The sequence below is a fragment of the Cervus canadensis genome, chromosome 22 (genome assembly GCF_019320065.1).
Source record: "Cervus canadensis isolate Bull #8, Minnesota chromosome 22, ASM1932006v1, whole genome shotgun sequence".
Taxonomy (NCBI): domain Eukaryota; kingdom Metazoa; phylum Chordata; class Mammalia; order Artiodactyla; family Cervidae; genus Cervus; species Cervus canadensis.
Window position 1 is genome coordinate 17,704,033 of NC_057407.1, and position 26,178 is coordinate 17,730,210.

The 26,178-nt window shown below is 51.7% G+C and overlaps 1 protein-coding gene across 4 annotated transcripts in view; it reads right to left on the reverse strand.

Moving 5' to 3' along the window:
* The window catches only part of FAM3D (FAM3 metabolism regulating signaling molecule D), a 43,050-nt gene that overhangs the window by 4,069 nt on the left and 12,803 nt on the right, over positions 1-26,178 (reverse strand). For 3 of the 4 annotated variants that reach the window (XM_043442020.1, XM_043442022.1, XM_043442021.1), the window contains 9 exons: positions 24,745-24,795; positions 21,901-22,008; positions 18,866-18,883; positions 15,538-15,655; positions 14,144-14,202; positions 9,470-9,520; positions 5,834-5,918; positions 4,898-5,024; positions 487-950 (listed from right to left, as the gene is read on the reverse strand). In XM_043442020.1, the coding sequence (XP_043297955.1) occupies positions 864-950; positions 4,898-5,024; positions 5,834-5,918; positions 9,470-9,520; positions 14,144-14,202; positions 15,538-15,655; positions 18,866-18,883; positions 21,901-22,008; positions 24,745-24,757 (666 nt within the window). In that variant the 5' untranslated portion in view covers positions 24,758-24,795 and the 3' untranslated portion in view covers positions 487-863. Of the gene's footprint in view, positions 1-486; positions 951-4,897; positions 5,025-5,833; positions 5,919-9,469; positions 9,521-14,143; positions 14,203-15,537; positions 15,656-18,865; positions 18,884-21,900; positions 22,009-24,744; positions 24,796-26,178 lie in introns of those variants that run through there. The other variant, XR_006264379.1, reaches the window with a different exon arrangement.

Here is a 26,178-nt window from a genome sequence, read left to right on the forward strand (position 1 = left end):
AACACACCCCTGCTGGGCTGCCTTCTCTTCCCTGTCTTACTTCCCTGCCCTTTATGGCTGTTTTCCAGAGCCCCTTCCCAGATAAACAACCTGTACTTGAAATCCCCACATGGAGACAGCCAGGATGTCTTCCCCGAAGCCTTCCAGTCTGGCTGTTCCTCCCAGCCTTTCTCAGATCTCCCCGCGTCCTCCCCTTCACCAGCTCTAGATTTTCTGCAGCTCTCATTCAAATAGCAGTGGAAGACTGTGTCCGCTGTGTCTGGCCCTCCGGCCCTCTCTGCTCCTGTGGGTATTACACCTCGTGCTGGGAACCAAGAATGCGTTCATATCTAAATGAGATCCCTATAAAACCAGCCTCCTTTCCAGCTGCCTAACCAGGGGCTTGACATCATTGCTGACCTGTGGGAACATGGGGCTGAGCAAACCCTGTCTGGACCCTTCCCACCCCCGGGGAAGTGCTGCACAGCAAAGGGGCGGGAAATTTGGTTTGAAATCACCAAAAATAAAGTTTAATTGTGCTCAGGTGCAGGCAGTCTGTCCTGTCCTTCCCCCGGGAGCGACGGTCAGCGGTCCCCTAGGGAAAGCACACCTGTTCTCTCCACAGACAGCCAGCTCCGGAAGGACCAGTGCACGCTGGCCAGCTCCGGAGAGGATGCGTCTACCCAGGGAAGGTTTTGTTTCCAGCAGAGGAAGCCGGCAGAGTACTGGAGGGCCCTCAGTGCTTTCCATGTCCCACGGCTGCTCCCACTTCTCCTCTGCTGTCTGTCAGCTCCTGCCCGTCCGACTCGCAGTGATCCTGGGCTCCGATCCCTAGGTCAGGCAGGAGCAGCCTCCGGCCCCAGGCAGGAAGGGCCGCAGCCACCCTATATCTTTCGGGGCACGCAGCCCTCCAGCTCCAGCAGCTCTGGCCAGCCGTCGTATTTGTTTGTTTCTGGGTTGTTCTTTAAGAACTAGAGCGACAGAAGAAAGAGAGAGAGAGACTGACTGTGTTAGGACTCAGCCTGCATTTGCCTTGTGTTTTAAAACCTAAATGGCTTCATTTCATCCTCACTACTGCCCCATGGGGGGTGGGGGAGGGCGGGATATTTCTAGCCCATTTCACAAACAGGTTAACTGAGGCTGGTGGAGGACAACTTGCCCAAGGTTTCAGAGTCTAGTCACTGCTTGTCATGCCCTGGAGGGTGGGGTGGGTGGCAACAAGCATTGGGGAAGTGGTGCTTGAAGAGCTTCAGCCCCGCCAGGATATCCCAAACGACAATAATAATAACTATAATAATAACAACTAACCCCTAACACAAACTTAGAGAAAATCTAAAAAAGCAAACAAGGCAAATTCCCGAATTAAGTAAGATATATTTATATGATAGAATATATATTCATGCATCGTGAATAGATTTTTTTTTCATTTTTCTGCCTTTAAAATTCTCATTATCAATAAATCAATACTGAATAAAAAATAATACTAACCAAAATTAAAATAACAACCACAAGAATAAAAAGAAGCAACTTGGCTGCAAACTATTATATATAGGATGAATAAACAACAAGGTTTTACTCTATAGCACAGGGAACTATATTCAGTATTTTGTAATAAGCCATAATGGAAAAACATATGAAAAATAATATATGTATATATGTGTAACTTTGATGAATCACTTTGATGTACAGTGGAAACGAATACAACATTGTAAATCTATTCTTCAATTTAAACAAAAAAGAAGCATTCTAGCAATTCATGAATGCCTGCTCTATGTCAGGCAGAAAGCACTTTATGCAATTAATCCTCACAGTAGCTTAAGAAGTGCCCACTGTTATCATCCCAGCTCACAGATGGGAAAACTGAGGCACAGAGGACCAAAGTCACTGCCTGTGGCTACCCAGCTAGCAAGTGGTAGAACCACTGTGTAATATTAATTAATATTAAAAAGAAATGTGTAAAGAGAATATATCAGTTAAGATTATGTTTAAAATGAACCCACTTAGAGCATAGGGAGTTTGACTCAGGGCTCTGTGGGGACCTAAATGGAAAGGAAATCCAAAAGAGAGAGGATGTATGTACACATATAGCTGATTCACTGCTGTACAGTGGAAAGTAACACAACACTGTAAGGCAATTATACGCCAATAAAAGTTTTTTTAAAACAAGAGATGGTTTTTAAAATGCTCAGGCTTTTATCAAGCATAGTAGAAAAGCTTTTGTATACATACATACAAATAGACATTACTTTGCCAACAAAGGTCCTTCTAGTCAAGGCTATGGTTTTTCCAGTGGTCATGTATGGATGAGAGAGTAGGACTGTGAAGAAAGCTGAGCACTGAAAAATCGATGCTTTTGAACTGTGGTGTTGGAGAAGACTGTTGAGAGTCCCTTGGACTGCAAGGAGATCCAACCGGTCCATCCTAAAGGAGATCAGTCCTGGGTGTTCATTGGAAGGACTCATGCTGAAGTTGAAACTGCAATACTTTGGCCACCTCATGCGAAGAGTCGACTCATTGGAAAAGACCCTGATGCTGGGAGGGATTAGGTGCAGGAGGAGAAGGGGAGGACAGAGGATGAGATGGCTGGATGGCATCACCGACTCGATGGACATGAGTTTGAGCAAACTCCGGGAGTTGATGGACAGGGAGGCCTGGCGTGCTGTGATTCATGGGGTCTCAAAGAGTCGGACACGACTGAGCGACTGAACTGACTGACTGAGCGACTGAACTGACTGACTGACTGATACAAATAGTATGTACAATATACATATCTTAGAAAACTTAATGAATTTTTGCCTGACTAAAAATTCATGATATTTTGACTCTATTTGTTTGACTCAGTATGACTAGAATGCTAGATTTTTAATTAAAAAATAGGTATGCAACAAGCAACAAAGATTTACCATATAGCTCAGGGAACTATGGTCAGTATCTTATAATAACCTATAATGGAAAAATAATCTGGAAAATAATATATGTGCATATGTATAACTGAATTGGCTTGCTGTACCTGGAACACTATACTTCCACAAAATATATATATTATGAAATTTAAAAAATAAAAAACATAAAATGCTCAGGCTTAATTTGTGGAAGAAAGATGTAAATGATAAAAATCTCCCAGTGGGATAACTATGGCTAACTAACCTTTAGGAAGAAAAAATAAACTGTAGATGCGGCTTCTCCAAAACCCAGCTTTTCATGTGTGAGAACAAAGGACAGGATGCTTTTAATCAGTTTGGGGTCTTTGGTTCATATTTGGGTGTTGGGTTGCAGCGAACTGATCACAGAAACCAGGGAAAAGGTGGTGCTGACTTTACTCACGTGCTTCCCCTTTGCTGTAACTGGCCTAGTTTTGCTGGGTCTGCAATCTGCGCTTTACAGAGGAACAGCGCCTCGTCAAGCCTCTACCTAGGGAGTCCTGCCTCGGCACCGCCCACAGGGGCACTCTGAAGCCCCTGCCCCCGGAGGGTGAAGCTACTTTAAACTATTCCTTCTTTTTTTAAATAAGTAATTTATGACTACCTGAATACGTTCTCTTGGAAACACACACACAGACCAGGCCATTAGGCATGACCCCTAGCCGCCCACTTTGGCTCAGCCCTTTCCCCGCCCGCCTCCCGGGAGCTCCGCACTTGGCGGCTCGACTCCGCCCCTTCTCTGCCGCCCGCAGCCCCGCCCCGTCCAGGCCTCCTTCCGACGCGGGCCGCTTCCACAGTGCTGTCTGCACAGCCAGGGAGGCCGTTCTGAAAGTATCGGGACAGGAAGGCCTTGCGGAGGCTGCAGACCTGGATGAGACATACGTCCCTATCACAGAGAAAGCCGGTTAAAACGTCTCCAGGGCTCTGGATCCCCGTCTGTGAGATGTGATGCATGATCACTGTCAGGCTAAATAAGACCCTGCAGGTCACTTGCTCAGCCGTGTCTGCACAGAGCAAGCACTTGCTGAATACTAGGCTTTCTTATTATCCATCTGATCTGGTCACTCTCCCGCTTAAGCCTACCATGGCTCCCCGTTGCCTTCAGGCCAGCGTTTGCGTTCCTCAGTGGGCCCATATGCCTGACCCTTGGCTTCCTGTCTTGGGTCCTGGCAAAGCTGAATGTTCTCACCACCAGAGACTGGCCAGCTTCATGCTGGGGAGGCCTGGCCAGTTCTCCCAGGTTTTGGAATTGCTCTGAGCTGGGGATGCACAGATGACCGCATGGTGGGGACAAGCTGCAGCATTTCCTTGGGGTCCCCAACCCTCCACTGACTTCCCCTTCTTCCAGCGAGTGCACCTCAAGCCCCACCCTGGGTGCCTCCCAGGTGCCCTCTGCTTGGGTCGCCCCCTGGGTCCTGACTGTGGAGCTCAGATCACGGGTCTGTCCTGACACCTCCACATACTCATGCGGGGGCCTCCTTGTGTCTCCTTCTTTGTGCAAGCTCACCCTCTCCACAGGGAACTTAGAAGGGAACCTGGGGCTCCCCTGGCCAAACCTGCCCCCGTACAGGTGGGGAGGAGGGGCTTGCAGTGGGGATCAGAAGATAGGCATCCACTCTCTGCTCTGGACTCCCCCTTCCCCCATCACATCACACGAGCTTCATCTCCACATTCCTTTCCCTTTCCTCCATGCCTGAATTTCCTTTCATCCCCCCCCACCCACCCCCTTTCCCTTCTCCTTTTTGGTACTTATCTACTTATCTATGTGTTTATACGGGACCCAGCTCCTTGCACAATGGCCAAGGCTGCTTCCTACTGGAGAAGGAGCCAGTCGGTCCACCCTGACCTCTGGGGTGGACGACAGCTGGGTGGCCCTCCTCACACTGACCCGTGTGTTCTTCGCAAGCCACCCCAGCCTTTCTCTGTCCGTCCTTGGCATCGTCCCCTTTACCCCCCATTCCCCCTTCACTGGGACAAGGAGGCTGCCAGGAACTCACCTGCTCAAAGGGGCTTTTACTCTTGAAGTTTTGGGCCCCTAAGAAGACCCAGCTGTCCCGGAAGCCCAGTTGCATCACGTGGGTGCTGCCCAAGTTGGAGAAGAGCTCCCTGATTTCTTTGTTCATCCTGCAGGGGACCAGATAGGACGGTGAGGAGGGATGGGAGAAGGGGAGCCTCTCCTGGGCTCCCCTCCACCCCACCTCCAGTGTGGGTGGCAGTGAGGAGCTCTGAGTGGGGAGCAGCCAGGACACCCCTTCGAACGCCACCCTGCAAGGCTGGAGAGGAGTTAAAATGGTCCTGCTTTTGCTTACAAATATAATGCAGGTTCACTGGGAAATACGGAACTTCACAAAGTAACTAAAAATGATTTACAGTCTCACCTGCCCTTGACATAATCACTGTAAAATTTCATTATATCCCCTTCATGTTTTTTTTCCTCATGCACTGTGGGATTATACCAACTCTTTCGTAACCTGATTTTTTAAAAATTAATGCTAAAGAGTGAACATTCTTCCAGATCCTTAAATATTTTCTACATCACCATTTCTTTCTTTTTTAAAAATTTTTTTACATCATCATTTCTGAGGCAGTATTTTCTCTTTTATGTCTATATAATAATACATTCTACGTTGCCATACATCATGATTTCTGTCACCAGTTGGCTATTAACCAGACAGAGAGGGTGGCCAGTTTTTTTTTTTTAATTGATGTATTTTAATTGGCCAGTTTTTCACTGTTGTGACGACTGTCATGAATCCCCAAGAACATCCCTTTGTGCGCCTGTCTGGTTGGTTCCTTAGGAGAAGTTGCCAGAAGCTGGAGCCTCAGGATAGCAGGAGAGGGCTTGCATGCAGTAAGTGTTCGATTCACTTTTCCCCCTTGTCTGTGCGTCCCTGGCATCGTCAGGGACGGTGCAGGCAGAGGTTCCCACTTACTTGGTCCCTGGGTCGTCGTAGGAGGCCACCAGCACCAGCATCTGCTCTGAAATTTCTTTAAGGAATTTTGCCAGGAGGCTAGCATCTGGGGGGGAGAAACGAAAAACGAGGTGCTGGTCATTTAGGGGAAAGATGGATGGCTATCCTCATCTTCTCCTTTAGCCCTAATGATCCTGGAGGGTCCGGGTGGCCGGACGCTGAGCTCACCTGCAGAGAGTGAGGGCACCCTCGTTCAGCTGGCCTGGGGCGGGCTCTGGATATTGAGTGTTTCCCGAGCAATTCTGAGCTGCAGCTGAGGTAAGAGCCTTTGGCGGTCTACACCCCACCACCTAGGTTCTGAGCACAGTCCTCTCCCAGGGCTCTGGGCTCTTTGCACACTGCCGGCTGCCGCCCTCTACACTGTTTCAGATGCACCCAGCTTGTCCGTGCTGACTTAGCGGGTGCACCTACTGGGCAACTCGGGTCACAGAGAGAACAACTCTCCAGCTTAGGTCAAGCAGCACGTCTCCCTTTGCATCTCCAATGCACGCCCGCTCTTGCGAGATCTCTGGAGTGAACAGAGAGCAGGTCTAGGCACAGCACCTGGGCAGGTATCAGCATGCAGTTTGCTTCAGTGACAGATAACTTTTTTCTGTTGTGCTTATGTTTATGGTCACCTTCCCTGCATAAAAAATGATAATGGCTTTCAACTTAGGGCAGTGATATAATTTCCTTTTAAGATCTATTTATTTAGGTTAAAAAAAAAAAAAAGAGAGTGAGCTGATTTAAATGAACATACTGAGAGTGCAAACAGTACTCTGGATACAGCGTCACTTATGCAGAGGGCTCTTGAAGGCAGAGGAAGGACAGGCAAGAGTGGCCTGGTGCGCAAAGCCGGGGCTACGTCTGTCAAACGAGGATGATTAATAGCCCTGCTCAGAGCATATTTGTAAAGGTCAAAGGTGACGATGACTCTGGGCTTACAGTAAGTGCATTATAATAGAGGTACAATTACTAGCAGGATTGACTACATGATCTTTCGGGTCCAGTGCAAAATGAAAATGTGGACCTTTTGTTGAAAAAATTATTAATCATTTCAAGACAGTGAAGGCAGAGCATGGAATCAAGTTTCTTCTAAGCAAGAGGCCCTGTGTGACCGCCCTGCTCACAGGCTCCGTGCCCAGGAAGCTGCCCTGATTCTTATTAATTCTGTGGGGATCCCTTGAATTCAGAGGCAAAGTCAAGTCCCCCAAGCAAGCCCAGCCGCCAACTTGCTCTGTAACATGGAGGCCTCCAGTCAATGACCATGGCGGCCCTTCGACTCTGAGACGAAAGTGGGAGCTCTGAAAGAAACACTCATTTGTTTGAGCTGTCACCAGATATCAAAATCTGGCTCTTGTCTGGGAGGAACAGCAGATGTTTGGAAGAATGAAGCGTGCCTTCTGATAACTATCTTCTCACTCTGAAAAGCCATCATATCTCTCTTTTTTTCTTTTGGCCTCCTGTGGGAAGGGGTGACTTGCTCTCAAAAGGCTTGTTTCTGGTTCCCCATCAGTTATGGTTCAGTTCAGTTCGGTCGCTCAGTTGTGTCCGACTCTTTGTGACCCCATGAACCGCAGCACACCAGGCCTCCCTGTCCATCACCAACTCCCAGAGTTTACCCAAACCCATGTCCATTGAGTTGGTGATGCCATCTAACCATCTCATCCTCTGTCGTCCTCTTCTCTTCCTGCCCCCAATCCCTCCCAGCATCAGGGTCTTTTCAAATGAGTCAGCTCTTCGCATCAGGTGGCCAAAGTATTGGAGTTTCAGATTCAGCATTAATCCTTCCAATGAACACCCAGGACTGATCTCCTTTAGGATGGACAGGTTGGACCTCCTTGCAGTCCAAGGGACTCTCAAGAGTTTTCTCCCACCACAGCTCAAAAGCATCAATTCTTTGCCGGCTTTCCTTATAGTCCACATCTCATATCCATACATGACTTATGGTTACATCCATGTTTATAATAAGGCGCTATAAAACTTGATTTATCCTTTTATTTTTTTCCCTCTCCATTTTAACATATGACTGTCTTGCTTCTGAATGACAGTGATGGAATGAGGGGGCGGGGGGTGAAGCCCCTCTGGGTCCCTCCCCCTGATTATTGCAGAGTATCATTTAATTCTCACATCCATCTCATGAAGTAGTCTCTATGGTGACCCCTATTTTTTAGATGACAAAACTGACGTTCAAGAGATGTCACCCGCCTCGGGTCTCACAGCCTGAAATCTCTGAATCCAGAAGCTGGACCTTTTCCATAACCTGGCCCTGGCTACCCTGAATATCTGCAAGACCCTGGACAGAGAACAAAGGAAGGTCCCTGCCCTCAGGCTATGGCCTGCCCCACGCTCTTCTCACCCGTCTCCCACTCCAGCCTGCACCGGGGCGGGGGGCTTGGCATGCTTGCATATGGACAGCCCACCCTGCCTGCCCACGCTCTGAAACTGCCACCCTCCCCTCCAGCAGCCGTCACCCTGGGCCACCCTCAGTCTTACGGGCATGTCTGCAGAGTGGCGGCACCTGGAATGGGAGTGAATGGGCCCTGATGCGGGTTCCAGGGGGCACACCCTCTGGCCCAGCAGGCCCTATCTGTGAGATGGGACTTGGCTGGAAGATGGCCATGGTGGGGAGCCCAGAGCCTATGGCATGGGTCCCCACTTCTGTCCCTAAGGATGCTGCCACTGGTCGCCTTCCAAACACCATCTGCCGTCATTTCTGGGCATCAGACGTCCCCTTCCCACATTTCAGCCCCTGCTCTGCATGCAGAGCTGAGAGGGCTTCCTGCTCTCCCCTGCTTGGTGACGGCTCCCCTCTTGGGCTCATGTATTTAGGGGGGGTGCAGTGAGGCAGGTTCTCCCTGGAGATGGAGGCAGAGATGGGAGACTGAGGATAGAAGAAATCAGCTGACGAGAGCAGCAGGGCCTCCGCTCTGTGAGGAGCTTCCGGGCTGGGCGATCTTAGGCTCAGCATGTTGATGCCCGAGCTGAGCTGGCCCTGTGATTGCGGGGACGGGGAGGGACAGGAGGCCGAGGTCAGTTCATCTGTCCTGGTAGAAACCAGTCCTCGCGGGGCCCAGACCTCTGTTGTCTGTAAGGAGCTACCCTGCGTACATGCGCCCTGGCCTCCCACTGCCAGCACCAGCGTTTCTTGGCCTGAAGGTCTTCTCTGGCTCCAGATCCTCCTTTGTGCCCTGAGGCAGGCCAGAAGCCTTCCCTGAGAAGAACCAAGGAACAGGGGTAGGAGCACCCCAGCTCTCTCGCCCCTCAGAGCATCTCTGAGGCACCAGCTCCCGCAGTGGTCCCTGGCTGGGTAACTCCGGTACTGGCTGTACTTCCTTTCCCCGGCTCACTCCCCCACTCCCTACTGCCGGCCCCTGAGAGTACCTCCTCACTTCCTGGTCTTAGGATCTGCATCCAGGAGAGCCCAATGAGCCAGTAGTAAGGGGTTTCATAGGCAGCGGGATGGCCCTCCACGCACCCCCCAATCTCCGCCCTTTCTGCCGCTGTCTGGTTGTGTCTCTGAAAATAGGAGCCAAGATTCCTGGCACATGGGTGGCCTCCCTGCCACAGGCAGCAGCTCAGCCCACCCTCGACTTCAGGGCCAACAGAGAGGCCTACCTCCAGAGTACATGTCGAAACATTTCTGCTTCAGCACCACTCCTGTAGTTCCTAAGGGATAAGAGAGCACAGTTATTTGCTGTAACGTGTCATTCTGCCTGTCATCGTGTGGAAAATGGCTACTTTTTAGTCTCAGGTCTAAAAATAGGATAGAATAATAGTGGAACAAAATTAGGTCTTGCAGAAATACATGCAGGACTAAATTAATGAAAGTGAAAGTCGCTCAGTCATGTCTGACTCTTTGTGACTCCATGAACTATATACAGTCCATGGAATTCTCAAGGCCAGAATACTGGAGTGGGTAGCTGTTTCCTTCTCCAGGGGATCTTGCCAACACAGGGATCCAACCCAGGTTCTCCCACATTGCAGGGGGATTCTTCGCCAGCTGAGCCACAAGGGAAGCCCAAGAATACTGGAGTGGGTAGCCTATCCCTTCTCCAGCGGATCTTCTTGACCCAGGATTTGAACCAGGGTCTCTTGCGTTGCAGGCGGATTCTTTACCAGCTGAGCTGTCAGGGAAGCCCTAGGACTGACTTAGGTGCCCCGTAACCACGGGCTGACCTGAGAGGTAGGAGCACAGTGGTGACGGTCTCTGCAACTGAACTGAACCCAACTGATCTAGACTGACGTTCTGCCTTGCCACTTCCTAATGCAGGATTTAGCATTTGACCTGAATTTTTGCATTGGTACTGTGGGATGTGGGGACTAAATGAGATGTATTTAAAATATGAGTATGCAAGATAAATCTTACCTGCAAAAGTGTAACTAAGAAAATACAGTCGTCATCATTATTATTCTCACCTAAACTAGGAAGCCTGCAGTGTGAGTCCTCTGACTCTTGAAGGCAAAGGGCTTTGCAGCGGGCTGACCTGTGCTCAGGGTCCTGAGTGCAGTGACCCAGATTGCCTTTGTGGGCTTTGCAAACGGTCCAAATTCTACAGGAAATCAGGTGTTCCGGAGGAACATGCAATTCTAACCTTTGGCCACTAGATGGGGGTGTTGCAGAGGGGATGGCAGCTCTATCCTCCCCGTCACTGCCTTCTCCCTCTAATTCTGTTTGCGGATTTGATAAAAGGGTGGCGACAGGGGCCTGAGTAGTGGCAGATCTTCTGCCGGGTAGGGGCAGGCTCTCACTGTAGTTCCTCCTGAATTCTTGGAGCCACTAGTGTCCCAGTCCCTCCTGGCACTTCACCTGGGGCTCTTGGAAGGGAGTCTGTGAAATTGCTTTTGTGACCCTGGGCATTTATGAATTTTTCTGGAACTAGGGGAAGGAGGTGTAGTTTGGGTAGTTTCTCAAAGAATCCCTGCCGTCTAAAAGAGAACCACTATCTTTAGCAATTCTTTGGTTGTCTTAGCTCGATGAGACCCCAGAGGCCCTGAGAATGGTGTGTTAGATTTTCCACAGCTGGCCGGCAGGGGGCGCTGCACACGTGCTTGGAGACATTTCTAGTCTGCTGCTGCTGCTAAGTCGCTTCAGTCGTGTCCGACTCTGTGCGACATAGACGGCAGCCCACTAGGCTCCCCCGTCCCTGGGATTCTCCAGGCAAGAATACTGGAGTGGGTTGCCAGTTCCTTCTCCAATGCATGAAAGTGAAAGTGAAGTCTCTCAGTCGTGTCTGACTCCTAGCGACCCCATGGACTGCAGCCCACCAGGCTCCTTTGTCCATGGGATTTTCCAGGCAAGAGTACTGGAGTGGTTTGCCATTGCCTTCTCCGCCATTTCTAGTCTAGGGGGCAGTTTTGCTGAGTGATTAAGACCTGGAGTCAGCCAGATCTGGGTTCAAATCTAGATGATTCTGTTGGCTGTGTATCCTGTGTCTCTCTGAGCCCGTTTCTTACCTGCAGAATGGGGATGCTGAGCATAGCATTCCCTGTCAGCATTGAGAAGGTCAGTGACATAGCTGGAACACATTACACAGTAAGTGCTCCATAAATGTTAGCCCTTAGTGGAGAAGGAAATGGCAACCCAATCCAGTATTCTTGCCTAGAGAATCCCATGGACAGAGGGGCCTGGCCGGCTACAGTCTATGGTGTTGCAAGAGTCGGACATGACTGAGCGACTAAGCACACACAGTATTATCAGTGGTTATTTTTATCTTTGGGCTTTGTGAGGGATGGGGAGGGAGGCCCATCCCTCCTGAAACAAGTCCCTGTTTCAGGCTTGGCCTGCAGCTGGCTGCCTGTTCACCGCCTACTGGAGATGCAGGGTTAGTGAGACTGTCGGCCTCCCTGGGTCTCCCTGCTTCCAGCCTCCCTATTCCAAGCTGGAAGCAGGTTTCTGGAATGCAGGGCTGGGCCCTCAGGACCTGCTCAAAGCCTTTCCGAGACTCCCTAGTTCCCTCTGCTTCAGGTCCACACTTCTTAGTAGGACACTTAGCCCCTCGTCCTCTGCCCCTGCCTCACCTGTGACCACGCTGCTTCCGTGTTACAGCCACACAGAGCCTGTGTGGACCCCCGAGCCCCTCTCCTCCCTCCCCTGTTCCCTGCACAGTGATGTCACTGCCTGGAAGGTGCCTCCCTCTTTTCTCCTGGTCACTCACTCCCTCCTTCCCGTCAGGCCTCAGCTGACCATCACCTCCCTCTGGAAGCCTTCCCTGACTACCTCCGCTGCCAGCTCTGTGTCCCATTCCCAGAGCTGTGTTTCCTTTTCTTCCACACATGCTCACCACCTTCTGATCATCTGTGAACCTCATGGATGCCCACATGTCAAGCCAGGGTCTGTCCTAGTTCATAGCTGACTCCCAGAACCCCATACATACAGGGCTTGGCCCACAGTAGCTGCCATCACTGTTTGCTGAATGAGTGAATGAAGGTGTGCACTCAGCTTGTGACCTCACATTATCCCCTGTGGTTTCATGTGTGTTGATTTAAGCTGGGATGGCCTTGAGGATGGGGTCATGTTTCATAGGAGCAGCGTATCCTCCTGAGAAGCATAGCCTTCCTAACAGAAGCAGAAGATATTAAGAAGAGGTGCCAAGAATACACAGAAGAACTATACAAAAAAGATCTTTATGACCCAGATAATCATGATGGTGTGATCACTTACCTAGAGCCAGACATTCTGGAATGTGAAGTCAAGTGGGCCTTAGGAAGCATCACTATGAACAAAGCTAGTGGCGGTGATGGAATTCCAGTTGAGCTATTTCAAATACTGAAAGATGATGCTGTGAAAGTGCTGCACTCAATATGTCAGCAAATTTGGAAATCTCAGCAGTGGCCACAGGACTGGAAAAGGTCAGTTTTCATTCCAGTCCCAAAGAAAGGCAATGCTAAAGAATGCTCAAACTACCGCACAATTGCACTCATCTCACACGCTAGCAAAGTAATGCTCAAAATTCTCCAAGCCAGGCTTCAACAGTACGTGAACTGTGAACTTCCAGATATTCAAGCTGGATTTAGAAAAGGTAGAGGAATCAGAGATCAAATTGCGATCCATTGGATCATCAAAAAAGCAAGAGAGTTCCAGAAAAACATCTATTTCTGCTTTATTGACTATGTCAAAGCCTTAGACTGTGTGGATCTCAACAAACTGTGGAAAATTCTTAAAGATATGGGAATACCAGACCACCTGACCTGCCTCCTGAGAAATCTGGTCAAGAAGCAACAGTTAGAACTGGACATGGAACAACAGACTGGTTCCAAATCGGGAAAGGAGTACGTCAAGGCTGTATACTGTTACCCTGCCTATTTAACTTACATGCAGAATACATCATGAGAAATGCTGGACTGGATGAAGCACAAGCTGGAATCAAGATTGCTGGGAGAAATATCAATAACCTCAGATATGCAGATGACATCGCCCTTATGGCAGAAAGCAAAGAACTGAAAGAGCTTCTTGATGAAAGTGAAAGAGGAGAGTGGAAAAGTTGGCTTAAAGCTAAACATTCAGAAAACTAAGATCATGGCATCTGGTCCCATCACTTCATGGCAAATAGATGGGGAAACAGTGGAAACAGTGAGAGACTTTATTTTTTGGCTCCAAAATTACTGCAGATGGTGACTGCAGCCATGAAATTAAAAGATGCTTGCTCCTTGGAAGAAAAGCTATGACCAACCTAGATAGCTTATTAAAAAGCAGAGATATTACTTTACCAACAAAGGCCTGTCTAGTCAAGGCTATGGTTTTTCCAGTGGTCATATATGGATGTGAGAGTTGGATTATAAAGAAAACTGAGCGCTGAAGAATTGATGCTTTTGAACTGTGGTGTTGGAGAAGACCCTTGAGAGTCCCCTGGACTGCAAGGAGATCCAACCAGTCCATCGTAAAGGAAATCAGTCCTGAATATTCATTGGAAGGACCGATGTTCAGGCTAAAACTCCAATACTTTGGCCACCTGATGCGAAGAGCTGACTCATTTGAAAGGACCCTGATGTTGGGAAAGATTGAAGGCGAGAGGAGATGGCTGGATGGCATTACTGACTCAATGGACATGAGTTTGAGTAAACTCCGGGAATTGGTGCTGGGCAGGGAGGCCTGGCATGCTGCAGTCCATGGGGTTGCAAAGAGTTGGACACGACTGAGCAACTGAACTGAACTGATTCTCCTGAGACAGGTACACAGGCAGGGGCCCGGCTGCAACTGCCATGTAGACCTGGTCTGTTAGACCTGTTCCCACAGGCCCGCCAGGCTTAGGAGCATGCTGGAGGCTGTCTGGGAGTGGGTCAGCAACTCACCGTCCACCAGGACGATGTTCAGGCCTCTGCCCACATTGTTTTTCACAGGACTCATGATCCTAAAGGAAAAGAAGAGAAACAAAACACAACCATTGGTCCTGAGTGTGGAGTGAGCACTATGTGTTCCAGACTCTGGAACTCTGAGAGGGCCCACACAGTGCAATGCAGAAGTGTCAGAGAATACACAGAATCATGTGGGCCATCTGCTTTCTTCTGGAGATGAGCAGTGGGCTGGATTCTCTGAGAGTCTCTCACGGCACGTTTGGACCAGAATAGTCTGCTCGGGAAGAGGGAGGCTCCCTGCCTGGGGCTGGGAGGTGTTGGGGGGTGGCCAGCCCATCTCCCCAGGCCAGGAGAAGGGCAGAGTCCCCCTTGTCTGGGGTCCCCAAGGGGAGCCCAGCTGTGTTCCTGCCGCCCAGGATCCTGTCCTCTGTGTCCTTGGGAAAACTGTCCTTCTCTGTCTCTGGCCAGGAGGTTCTCAGCATGGACCTCTCTCCCAACCTACAAGCGAGCATGCTGTGCCGCTGATGACAGTGATTAGGACAGCGCGGTCGTGTGACCTAGGCCAGCCAATGAACCCCAGTCCCGGGACTTTCACAGGGTTCATTCACATGGGGAAGCTCCTCCCAGTGGGGTGCTAGACAGGGCTGCTCCGTCAATCCAGCTGGACTCCTTCACCACATGAAGAAGTCCATTTTCAGTAGAGAAAACCGAATCCAATGACAGGAAAGCAGAGCTGAAGGTGGTATGAGAGGGAGCCTTGATGACTTGGTTTGAACCCCTGGATTCAGCTGTTTCTGATGGCCACTGTCTCTGGGCTTCTGGGCACACGAACCAGCAAATCTTGTTCTGCCTGAGCAATCTGGAGCTAGGGTCAGATTCCAGATTCCTGTCTCTGGCTTCTTTTGTAGGATGGACTTGCTGCCCCAGGCAGCAAGTTACTACCTAGAAACACAGTCTTTGTCCTGCACCTGGGCAGAAGCCCTGGGACTGCTGCCTCTGGGCTTTGAGGCCTGGCCTTGATCTTGAACACTCCCCGTAGGCACGCCCCTCACAGGAAGCCCAGCAGCTTGGCTGTCAGACAGACTGGCGTTCACATCTGGCTCTACCAATGGTTAGCTGAGTAACTCTGAGTCTTAGTTTCCTCATCTTTACAAAGGGGAGAATTATCGCCCACCTCTAGGAGTGCTGGGCTGCAAGGGGGATGCTGCTGCAAGGCATCTAGGAAGGCGCTGGCAGATTTGCAAGCCATCAGGATTATTATTATGTCTGACTAACCCACCCAGAGTAAAAGGAAGAGTGTGGAAGGTGTGGGCTGGTCTCAGGGCCACCCTGAGGCCTCTGAACTTGCTGATGAATGAAGGCATGAAAGTAATGAAATGCCAGAAACTTACATTTGGTCCTCGAAGCACATGGTGGGGCCCACGACGTTGGCGGCCCCACTGACAATTTTAAACGCAAAGAAGTTGTCTTGGCAGGATTTGCTGAGGCCACACTTGGTCTTCACCAACGCTGGGGAGGGAACGCAGCAGCTTTGGTGGTGGCAGGAGGCTCGGGAGGAGGAGGGGAGCTGGGGGTGGGGGTGGTGGGATGGTGGTGGGGTGGGGGGTGGAGGGCGACTAAGGGCCTCTTCCCAGAGACATCTTCCCTGACTGTCTAAGTCTAGGGACTTGCCCCTTTCTGGGCTCCCACAGTGTCTCTAACAACCCCATAAAGACCCAGGATACCATGTGTCTGACCACCCAGAGTTCGTTTCCGGGCTTCCCGTCCCAGCCTCAGCCCGGACACAATGCCTGGCTGTCTCCACGCCCCCGGCAGCTGTGTGTGGAACAGTGAGTGGTGGGTTAGTGACCAGAGTCTCCAGAGTGATGAAGAGATTCTCCTGAGAACCTCCTCTTGAGCCACAGAAGCCTTTTGGGCTCTCAGAGGCCCCTGTGGACAAGTCCCTGGGGGCCCAGCATGGCGGGTGGGAGCATGTCCCACTAACCAGGTTTCCTTGAGCAAGTCCTCAGCCTCCTTGCACATCCAGTCAGTCCCTCAGCTGTGAAACGGGCTAATGCTGGTGCCTCCCTGCTGGGTCGTGTGTGGGGTTAATAAGTGCAGGTTACTGTTCAGAGCTTGCGGCTGCTCTTATCACTCACTCACTGTGCACCTACTGTGTCTGGGACCCACAGGGACCAGGCAGGTGGTGCTGGGACCTCCCCCTGGGGCTTAGCATGGTCTCTGGGGCCCACTGAGGACTCAGCACGTGAGACCTCTGGTTCCTGTGGCTGCTGTGAAGCCCTATGCCCTCTCCATGTGGCCCTCCCAGGCAGACCCCGTGAAAGGCAGAAGCGGCAGAGGGTCCTCAGACACAACCGCTGAGGGGCCACGGGTGCTCTCAGCCTGGCAGTTTCCAACTTGTACTAATGCATGTTTTTATTTTAACACCACCTAACAGTTTGGAAGCTGCCCTTAGGAGGACTGAGTAAACGGGGAATTAGAGCGCTTTCACCTGCAGAGGGAGAGCTGTGACCCGGTGGCCTCGCTCTCTTCCAGCCCCCGTGCCAGCCGTCCAGCTGAGCCACGCCAGACGCGCTTGGAGCAGACCCACAGGCTTCCTAACAGATGCGGCACATGCCAGGCCCTTGCTGTGTGCTAGGCGCTGTGGCAAGCACTTTTTCTTTACGTCTTGTTACATCCTCCCCATAACTCCCGTGGCTGGCACACAGTGGGCACTCAATGAATCCTCACTGAATGAACACCTAGAGCATCTGGGTGGGTCTGAGTCCGAGCTGGGAGGGTGAGTAGGGTCTCCATGCCCTTGCCAGCCTAGAGGGGGGCTTCATGGGAATCAGGAACAAATGCCCCTCTGCCAAGCTCAGCAAGCCCCTGGTGCCTCTGAGTAGGTGAAGGCGCCCTTTCCTAGGAGTGAACGCCACTGGCGGCGTGGGCGGCCCTGATGATCTGAGTGGAATGCCCATCCTAGGCTCTCACCCCTCCACCCTGAGTTCCCGCACATCCGCCTGATGGGTGTAACCAGAGCTCCAACCAGGACATCATCACCAGAGAGTGGGGACTGGGAGTGGAGATGTCCTGAGGAGGTGTCCAGAGAGGGCCTGGGATGTGAACCAGATGTCCCTGCCCAGCCCTCTGGACAGAACCCCCCACAAAAGCGCTGGTGGAGGGTGAGGCTGGGAGGGGTCCTCTTCTCCTATGAGCCTTGGGGCCCCACCTCCGGCCATCTGCCCACCCTCCCGGCAGGGAGCCCAGTTTACTTTAGAGTCCAGAGGGTCTCATCTTGCTGGATGGGCTGTTTCAGGCCTTGGGGACCACCCTGGAGTTGGCCTGGAGCCTGATCACCTGTGCTGAGTCTGACAAACCCGATGTCAACAGGCCAGCTTAGCAGGCTTTTCTCAAATTGATTTTCTGACCATCCAGGCTTCACGGTCAAGCTACTGGATGTGGGGGAGGAGGCCCAGGGGTCTCAGCCACTGGGAGGCAGGTGATTTGCTGTGTGGGTTTGGGTTCTGGGGGCTTCCTGAGCTGTCCCATCCCTCTGGGAAGCCCACTGCAATTGTTCAGGGCATGCAGCTGACCGCTGGAGGGGTCCGGTCAGGGGGAACCTGGGCCAATTTCAGGAATCTGCTGTGTGACTTGCCATAAATCTCTCCCTTTCACTTTGCCAACTATAAAAGGAGGGGATTGGTTTAGATCAGGAGTGAAGAGGGGGACCCGGAGGTGCTGTCTCTTGCTAAGGTGTGTTGAGAGGGTGGGCTCCGGACTACAAGGGGAGGTTGACTCCCACTCTGCCACTTAGAGCCATGTTGCCTTGGCCAGGAGATTTCACCTCTCTGAGCCTCAGTTTCCTCATCTGTAAAATGGGGATATGCACAGCACCTAGGGTTGTGGTGAGGATTGCAGAAGATGCCCATAAAGTTCGGAATACAGTGCTGGCACACACGCAGTGACTGTCATGATCATCATCACCATAACTGTCCCCTCCTCCTATCTTCTCTGCACCTCTGGAGCTGGGTCATTGTGAAACGCTGTTCTGACCCCCAGCATTCTGCCCTCCCACTGTTCTCTCCATTCCCACACTCACGTACCTGACTCTGCAAGCAAGTTCTCTACTGGAGTCCCAGCACTCCTGCCCCTAGGCCTTTGTACAGCATGGTACCTCCTGTGCAAGGAACAGCTAAAAAGCCACCTCCTCCTTGAGGCCTTCCCAGACCCCATCTCACGGGAAGTGGGCGGCCCTCCTGGAGCCCTGGGCACTTGCCCCACCTCTCTCAGCACACACGGTTCTTCTATCAAAAAAGAAAATCAGCAACCCCTTCTGATTGCTGCTGGGGCCTTTGTGGTGCCCAGCAGGGCCCTGGCTGGGCACTCTGAAGCGGGAGCCATAAGCCAATTCTGGGGTCACTGCAATGAGGATAATAAGCACAGGCTGCATCCTTGGAGCTCCCAGCCAGGTAGGGGATGAGAGAGGGGAGGCAGGGTGGCTACAGTCCATACTGCGGGCTGGGGCCACCAGGAAAGGGAGAGAGTTGAAGCTTCCCTAGGAGTCTGAATGGCTGAGAAGGGGCCGCAGGGCTTGGGGGCTTCACAAGTCACCATCAGGCCAAGGAGTGAGAGTTGGGTGGGCTCTGGGAACCCAGGTTTCTCTCAAAGCTTCAGGGCTGGGAGTAGACACCCTGGAACACCTCACTAAAAGGGCAACAGGGCGGAGTTGACACTCACAGTTCTTGTGGGCTGAACCTGTTAGAGAGAAGACAGAATCTGGTGAGAAAGTGTTTTGAGCTTGCCCGCACGATGGAGGTGGATCCTGGGCGGGGGTGGCGGGAAGAAGGGATATCAGAGTGGTGCTGGCCTGGCCAAGCACAGCGCCCCTCCCGTGGCAAGGGGGAGAAATGAGCTGAAAGTCCTATTTTATCTGGGAGTCCTTCTGCACTTGCTGCTGCCACCTCTTCACACACACACACACACACACACACACACACACACGACTCTGTCACGGTTGAAAAGAAGGAAGCCTGTGTGGTGAGGCCCACTGGACTTGGAGCCTGATGGTGTGGGAGTTCTCCCTCTGGGGCTGAGCCTCTGCACCCGCACAGTGGGGGCATCACACCCACCCTCACCGGCTGTGGGGAAGGCCCAGTGAGGGGAGCCCTGAGGGCCTGGCTGGGGGAGGGACAGGACTGCCGCTGCCCCTGTCGAGCTGCCCTGCGCGTCCCTTCCCGACTCCTGCAGCCCCGCCTGCCTGCCCTGGGCTGCTCATCTCAGCTACACTGTGTGGTTATTCCTGCGCTTCTACGTCCGCTCTCCCGCCGGCCTGGCGCTGAGCCCTAGAGGACAGGGCTCCCAGTGGGCAGAGAAATGTCAGTGCAGCAGGAGGAGCTCTCCTTCTCTGGGGGACACCCTCACTGACACACTTCCCATTCGGTCCTCAGGAGGCTGCCCCTCCCCCACCCCTGCCTCCGAGGCCCAGGAGTATCCCGTGCCCTGGCTGGGCCAGCCACAACATCATATCCCCCTGGATGCTGAGCCCTTCTCAGGTTTATATGTGGTCCCAGGGGAGAGAGCTGAAGGGTGAGCAGCTGGGGAGCTGGTGGCCAACACGCCTGTTGGGAGAGAAAGCTGCCCATGGAGTGAGGTTCAACAGCAATGAGCAGAGCCCAGGGCACAGAGATTGACTCTGGGGCCTCGGTGGGAGCCCCTAGATCCAGCCACACCTGAAATCTGACACCTTGGGCTTCCCGATGCCCCACGAAATGACACCCCCCTTCGTTTAAACCTCTTACAGTGGGGTTCATCACTCTCATCTGAAAGAACCCTGCCCAGTTTATCAGACAAATCAGGAAATCTTTAATCACCCAATTTCTGTGCCAGAGACCCCTTTGGTGATCTGGAAAAGCCTATGAACTCCCCTACAAATATATTCCTACTTTTTTTGGAGACACTCAATGCTTCTTACTCTACCAGGCAGCAAGTTATTAAATGTGTAAAATAAAATAGATGGGGTTAAAAAGGAAACCAACTATATACCAAGATAATAACAAAAACAGCAGGAAATGTGGTGCTACAGTAAGATATGTGCTTCCATATGAATGCATTAAACCACTGCACATGTTTTGCAAGACTCAAGTCATGTTAATATACTTCCATTTTTCTATATACTTCCATATATATTTTTCCATATACCTCCATTTTTCCATATTCTATAATGAATTGTGTTTGTATCCCCCGTTCAAACCCTGAGCTGGGGCCACAGTCTGGGGTGCTCCTCATTCCAGGGTCTTGGGGACCTACCACAGAGCAGTTGCGTGTTGAGCCTTGGGGGGTGTGTTGATTTGTCACACCCCGGGTGGCTGAGTTCTGAGACGGAGACTACCCTGGGGGCTCCCTTCAAACACTCCCCCTCCTACCCCAGGCTGGGGGGCTCTTCTCCACACCTCACTGCTGCTCTGAGCTGCCTGCACTGATCTGGGTGCATCTACTCCAAGGCCAGAAGCATGGCCAAGTCAGTCTCTGGTCTGTGAATGCGGTGCCCAGGGCCCACGGACCTGGTGGTCACCACATCTATATAAACCGTCCTGAGCTGGTGTGGGGGATGCCGGACAAGAAGCAGAAGGGGTAAGGGCCCTCTGAGAGTCCACTGTGGGAAGCTGCTGGTAAAGGCAGGGTGCCTGTCCCCTCACTGCTGTGAAGGCGTGAGCTGGCCAGGGCCACCAGAGGTTATTACGGTTGACTACTCAATGCAGGTGGTTCTTGGTCTTTAAGGAGGCCAAATCCGGAGGTATAAATTTCTCTCTCTTTCTCTCCTTCCTTTGAAAGGATTTAAATCTGGGAGACCTGGGTTCCCAGTCCTGTTCTGATAACTACAAAGGACATTTTGGGAAGTTTCTTAACCTCTCAGAGCTTCTCTTTTTCTCAGACCACACATAAAAGGACAACATGAGGTCATACTTGAGTCCACTCCACAAATACACTGTGAATCATTCCATGGGGCTTTCATGCAGGTCCAGTGAGCCCACGCATGTAAAGCTGCGAGCAACCATCACCCATCCATCATTCATCCATCCACCCACCCATCCATCCATCCATATTTCTTTCACTTATCAAATGTTTACTGAGCATCTGGTCTAAGTGAGTTGTTAGAGAGATAGATAAACCCAAGACAAAACTCTGGCCTTCAGGAAGCTCACATTGTATGAGCTGGAGATAGGTAATGACGAAACAAACAAACAAACAGCACAATGATGGATAATAATGATGGTCTGAAGGGGACAGGCTGACGTGAAAGACTCTACAGGAGGAGGAGCAGGAGCAGGAGCAATCAGGAAGGTTTCTTTGAGGAGGAAATGTTTGGAGCAGAGGCCCGAGGCCGAGAGGAGCCGCCATAGGGAGGTCTGAGCAAAGAGGAACAGCAAGTGCGGGAGGAAGGTGCTCAGGGCGCAGGCAGCTTTCTTCCCCCGCTCTGTCCCTCCCTCCTTCTCTTCTTCCCTCTGTCCTTCCTTCCTGGGTCACATTGCCAAAACAGTCTTTGATGCAGGTGCGTGTTCTGACCGGGCATTGGAACACGTCTCTGTTCTCCATGGGTTCTCAGCCTTCCTGACGTTGGATTGGGGGTGAGGTTTCCTCTCCCCTGACCCTGAATGTGTGGGGTCCCAAGGGCAGCCCTGTGCCACGTCTGGCCACCTCCTGGGTCACCCAGGGCTGGACTAGATCCTTGACCCCCGGCCCTGGTTCTTGCCCCAGTAGTGAGCCCCACTCACCCATCCAGCGTGGCAGGCGGAGGGTTTTCATGTTGAAGTTGATATATTCACGGATGAAAAGCCACGTGGTAACCACGGCAAAAATTACAGCCAGGAGGCGAAGCACACCTGCAGAGCAAGGAGACGCTTCCCTGAGACCACAGCGCTGGGCCACATGGCCGGCCTCACGGCAAGACTACACAGGGGTCCTTCCCGAATCCCCTCAGTGAGACCTCTTCCCGAGAACCCATGTTGGAGGGAGGGTCACAAGGATTAATGTATTGATAGTCTATCTTTTTCCTGGATGCAAATTTGCTGGGGAATTTTGTGAGCACAGCGCTCCACAGGGGTTAATCGGAAGAAAAAAAAGAAAGCCAGGAACCTTGGAAATGAACTTCACTAACTTCATATCTGAATGCACGGATGAGAGGAAGAGTTAATCCTGGGTGTCAATCATGGTTGAACCTTATTTTATCTGAAGGTCCTGTGAAAATGGAGCAACTCCCCCATGCTGTAGGTCCAGAGCCTGCCCACACCACGGACCAGTCCACAGCCTGCATGACAAGACTGGTGTGAATCCATGTGATGACCCAACGGGGGGTCATGCTGCAAAGTTACATGGTGATGCTCCCCAAGGTGGGGCTACTGGGAGGGAGGCTTAGACACACACTTCCTGGGCTCCTCTTAGCCTTTCGGAGAGCGTCTCAGGGGGTGAGGTCTGGGAATTAGCACCCTGAGGGGAGGCCTGAGGACTCCGGCAGGAGAGCAGGAGGCAGGTGAGCCCCGGCAGAGAGGCAGGAAGGCTCGGGGTGGCCACCCACTACTGTGTGACCTCAGGCAGGGGCCCAGCACCTCTGAGCTGAAGCCCCTCAGTCACAGAGTGGACAGAGTGAAGTGCCTGCTTCCGAGCCCATGGCTGGTGGGGAAAGATGTGGTAGTTGTCACCACTAGGCGGCCTCGAGGGTGGCTTTGCGGGGGGTGGGGTTGGTCCCTTGTGTTTTCCATCAACTCCCCCCAAAAGCCCCCACAAACAACGCACGATGCTCTCTGCAGGAGTGCACACCCGCCTGCCAGATGTGGCCTCTCTGCCTCACAGCCAGATTGCTCCCTGTCTTCTCTCCCACACACGTGAGCCGGGCCCCTGGAGCTCCCTGTCTGCTCCCTCTCTTTGTAATTCTGTCGGGGCTGCAGCAGGCCGCACCACACCTCCCACCTCAAGGACTCTGGAGACCCCCATTCTGCCTTGAGAGTCAAGTCCAACCTTCAGGCTAGTTCCCTCGCTCCGTGCCTGAACTCCCCCCCTGTCTCCGGCCACAGCGCTCTGAAGGTGCCCGATCTCGTCTGACCTCTCTGTCTGCACCACCCTTGCTCCTCAGCCCAGAATTCAGCTGTGGCTTCGTGCTGGTCTCAAGCTTGGGGCAAGGGAGAAGGCCCTCTGGATCCCATGGGGTGGGGCTCAGGTCTGCAGGGTCCCTCATCTTACAGGGCCTCAGCTCGCATCATTCAGCACTCCTTTTGCGTCGGGGACTAGGCAAGCGGCACTGAGACATGTTATCTCAGTTCCCTCTGTTGTAGCTACTGGTTATCCCCACTGTCAGATAAGGAAACTGCACCTCAGAGACCTGGTCACTGGCTAGTGAGTGACAGGAGGTGGGACCTGAACCTGCCTATAACACCCGTGCTCTTCAGTTCAGTTCAGTCGCTCAGTCGTGTCCGACTCTGTGACCCCATGAATCGCAGCACGCCAGGCCTCCCTGTCCATCACCAACTCCCAGAGTTTACTCAAACTCATGCCCATCGAGTCGGTGATACCATCCAGCCATCTCATCCTCTGTCGTCCCCTTCTCCTCCTGCCCCCAATCCCTCCCAGCATCAGGGTCTTTGCCAGTGAGTCAACTCTTCGCATGAGGTGGCCAAAGTATTGGAGTTTCAGCTTCAGCATCAGCCCTTCCAATGAACACCCATGCTCTTCAGGGACCTATATTCAATGTCCTTTAATAAACCATAATGGAAATGAATATAGAAAATAATGCATGTATATATGTGTATAACTGAATCACTATGCTGTACAACAGAAATTAACACAACATTGTAAATCAACTATACTTTAACAGGTCTTCCCTGGTGGCTTAGATGGCAAAGAATCTGCCAGCAATACAGGAGACTGGGGTTCAATCCCTGGGTTGGGAAGATCCCCTGGATAAAGGCATGGCAACCCACTCCATCCAGTATTCTTGCCTGGGAGAAAAATCCCAAGGACAGAGGAGCCTGGCAGGCTACAGTCCATGGGGCTGCAAAGAGTTGGACACAACTGAGTGACTAACACACCCTTCAATAAAAATAAATAAAAGTTGTGCTCCGAACTTCCTCACTGGTGTTTGAAAATACAAATGAATTGTGTCAGTTTCCTGTTTGGTGCCTCAGTTCCCCTATCTCTACACAGAGGGTACAATCTGAGGATGGAAGCTTGGAGCAAAGGCCTCTCCTGGTGCTCAGCCCTGTGGTTTCAGGATTCTAGAATGGCCCTCTACAAATGTTTTGTCTGTACAAACATTTACAAATGTCTTGTCTGTAATTTCCAGCCAGGGTGAAGTGTTTCCCAGCGCGGGTGAGTCTCCATGTTCCCAGCCAGGTGGGCCAGTTTCTACAACCCTTAGCCTCGAGGCAGGAAGTCCCCTCTTTACACTCTTCCAGGCCCTCCCTGGGTTGGTTTTTTCCTGGAATTCTGGCCTGACCAGCTGAGACCAGATGAAGCCAGGTGGGCTCTGAGTCCAGGATGGGCAGACACTGCTGACAGAAAAGCGATTCCCAAACCTGATTCAGACCTCAGCCTTGAACCCTGGAGTCCTCGGAGCCTGGCCTTACCTGACATTCTCATCCTGTCGAGGTGAAGAGTGGCTGGGCGTCAGGGTCAGTCTGTGGAGAGAAGAAAATAAGATTGGAAACTGGTATCCAGAGTGTGAAAGTGAACAAGACTGAAGTTGAGGGTTAGGTTCCTAAAACCCAGTGCATCGTAGTTCTTCTGGTTTGGTGCCATCTGTTCCCTCTCTGCCTTCGCCGCCTCTTCGCTTTTGCCCCTGGAATTTCATATTCAGCTCAACATGCCTTTCTGGAATGCAGAGATTAGGACACAGAGGAAGATGCAGTCTGCTAGCCATCATCCTTTGGAGGCTTGATTCATCCATGCATCTACCCATCCATTTGTCCATCCATCCATCCATCCATTTATATATCCATCCATCCTTCCAACCATCCATCCAACCATTTGTCTATCTGTCCATTCATTTGTACATCCATTCATCCTTTCATCCATCCATCATTCTGTCCCTCCAGCCAGCTGAGAGATATTGAGCTAGTCATCCCCAGTGAAACCATTAGGAAGCAGAAGCTCAAGTGATCTTTGCTGATGGGCCAACATTATGAGTAACAGGGACTCACAGAGCACACAGGTGAGTTTGCTCCGGGTACCGCATGTACATCATCTTCTTTAATCCTCATACCCACCCCGCCTCCCTTCCCCCACCCCCACACCTCCACACTCCGGCTTTTGGGGTAAGCCCAGGGCTGTTCAGTGCGCCAGGGTCAGGGGCGGAATCTGGATCCAGGTCTCAGCTGCCTCATTCCCATGATGTCACCCTGTCAGTACTGTCTCAGAGGAGAGATGAAGCTGAAGTTTCCTCCCTTCCTGAGTCCTGGGCAGGGGCAGGGTCATCCTTGGTCCCACCTCGCCCCTCTGCCGCCCCCAGCTACCGGTAGTTACCAGGGATTTGACAGTGTTGAGACCCCTCAGGAGGTGTCTGGAGACGAAGAAGAGGGGAGAGCAAGGCAGGTGGTAACTGTTCCAGGTCTCAGAACCCCCCAGCCATCTGGAGGGTCTCTGACTGCAGTGACTTGCTCCCACCACTCTTCCTGCCTCCTCCCCACCGCAGAATCCTCTTTATCCTAAGAATCCATTTCAACAAACTCTGTATCCAAAGCCCAGCTGCCAAGGATCCAGACAGGAGACAGAAGACCTGGACAATACCTGGTACCGAGGTGGTCAGGTTGGGTTGGTCCTTGTTATTTCATCAATGGCAACAGCAAATGCAACCCATATTTCCTTTTGAGAATAATGAAAAATCCTCCCACCCACCCTGGCCCTCTACCCTTCTAAGACCTTCCAGGTGAGAAAGCTGAGCTATCACCTGGCCTCACCTGCAGAAATTTTGTAGGACTTTAAATTTCTGAAATTTGTATTACCAAGCTTTTTTTTTTTAGTTACAAAAATATATTGCTTTAAAAAAAAAATTAAATAAATAA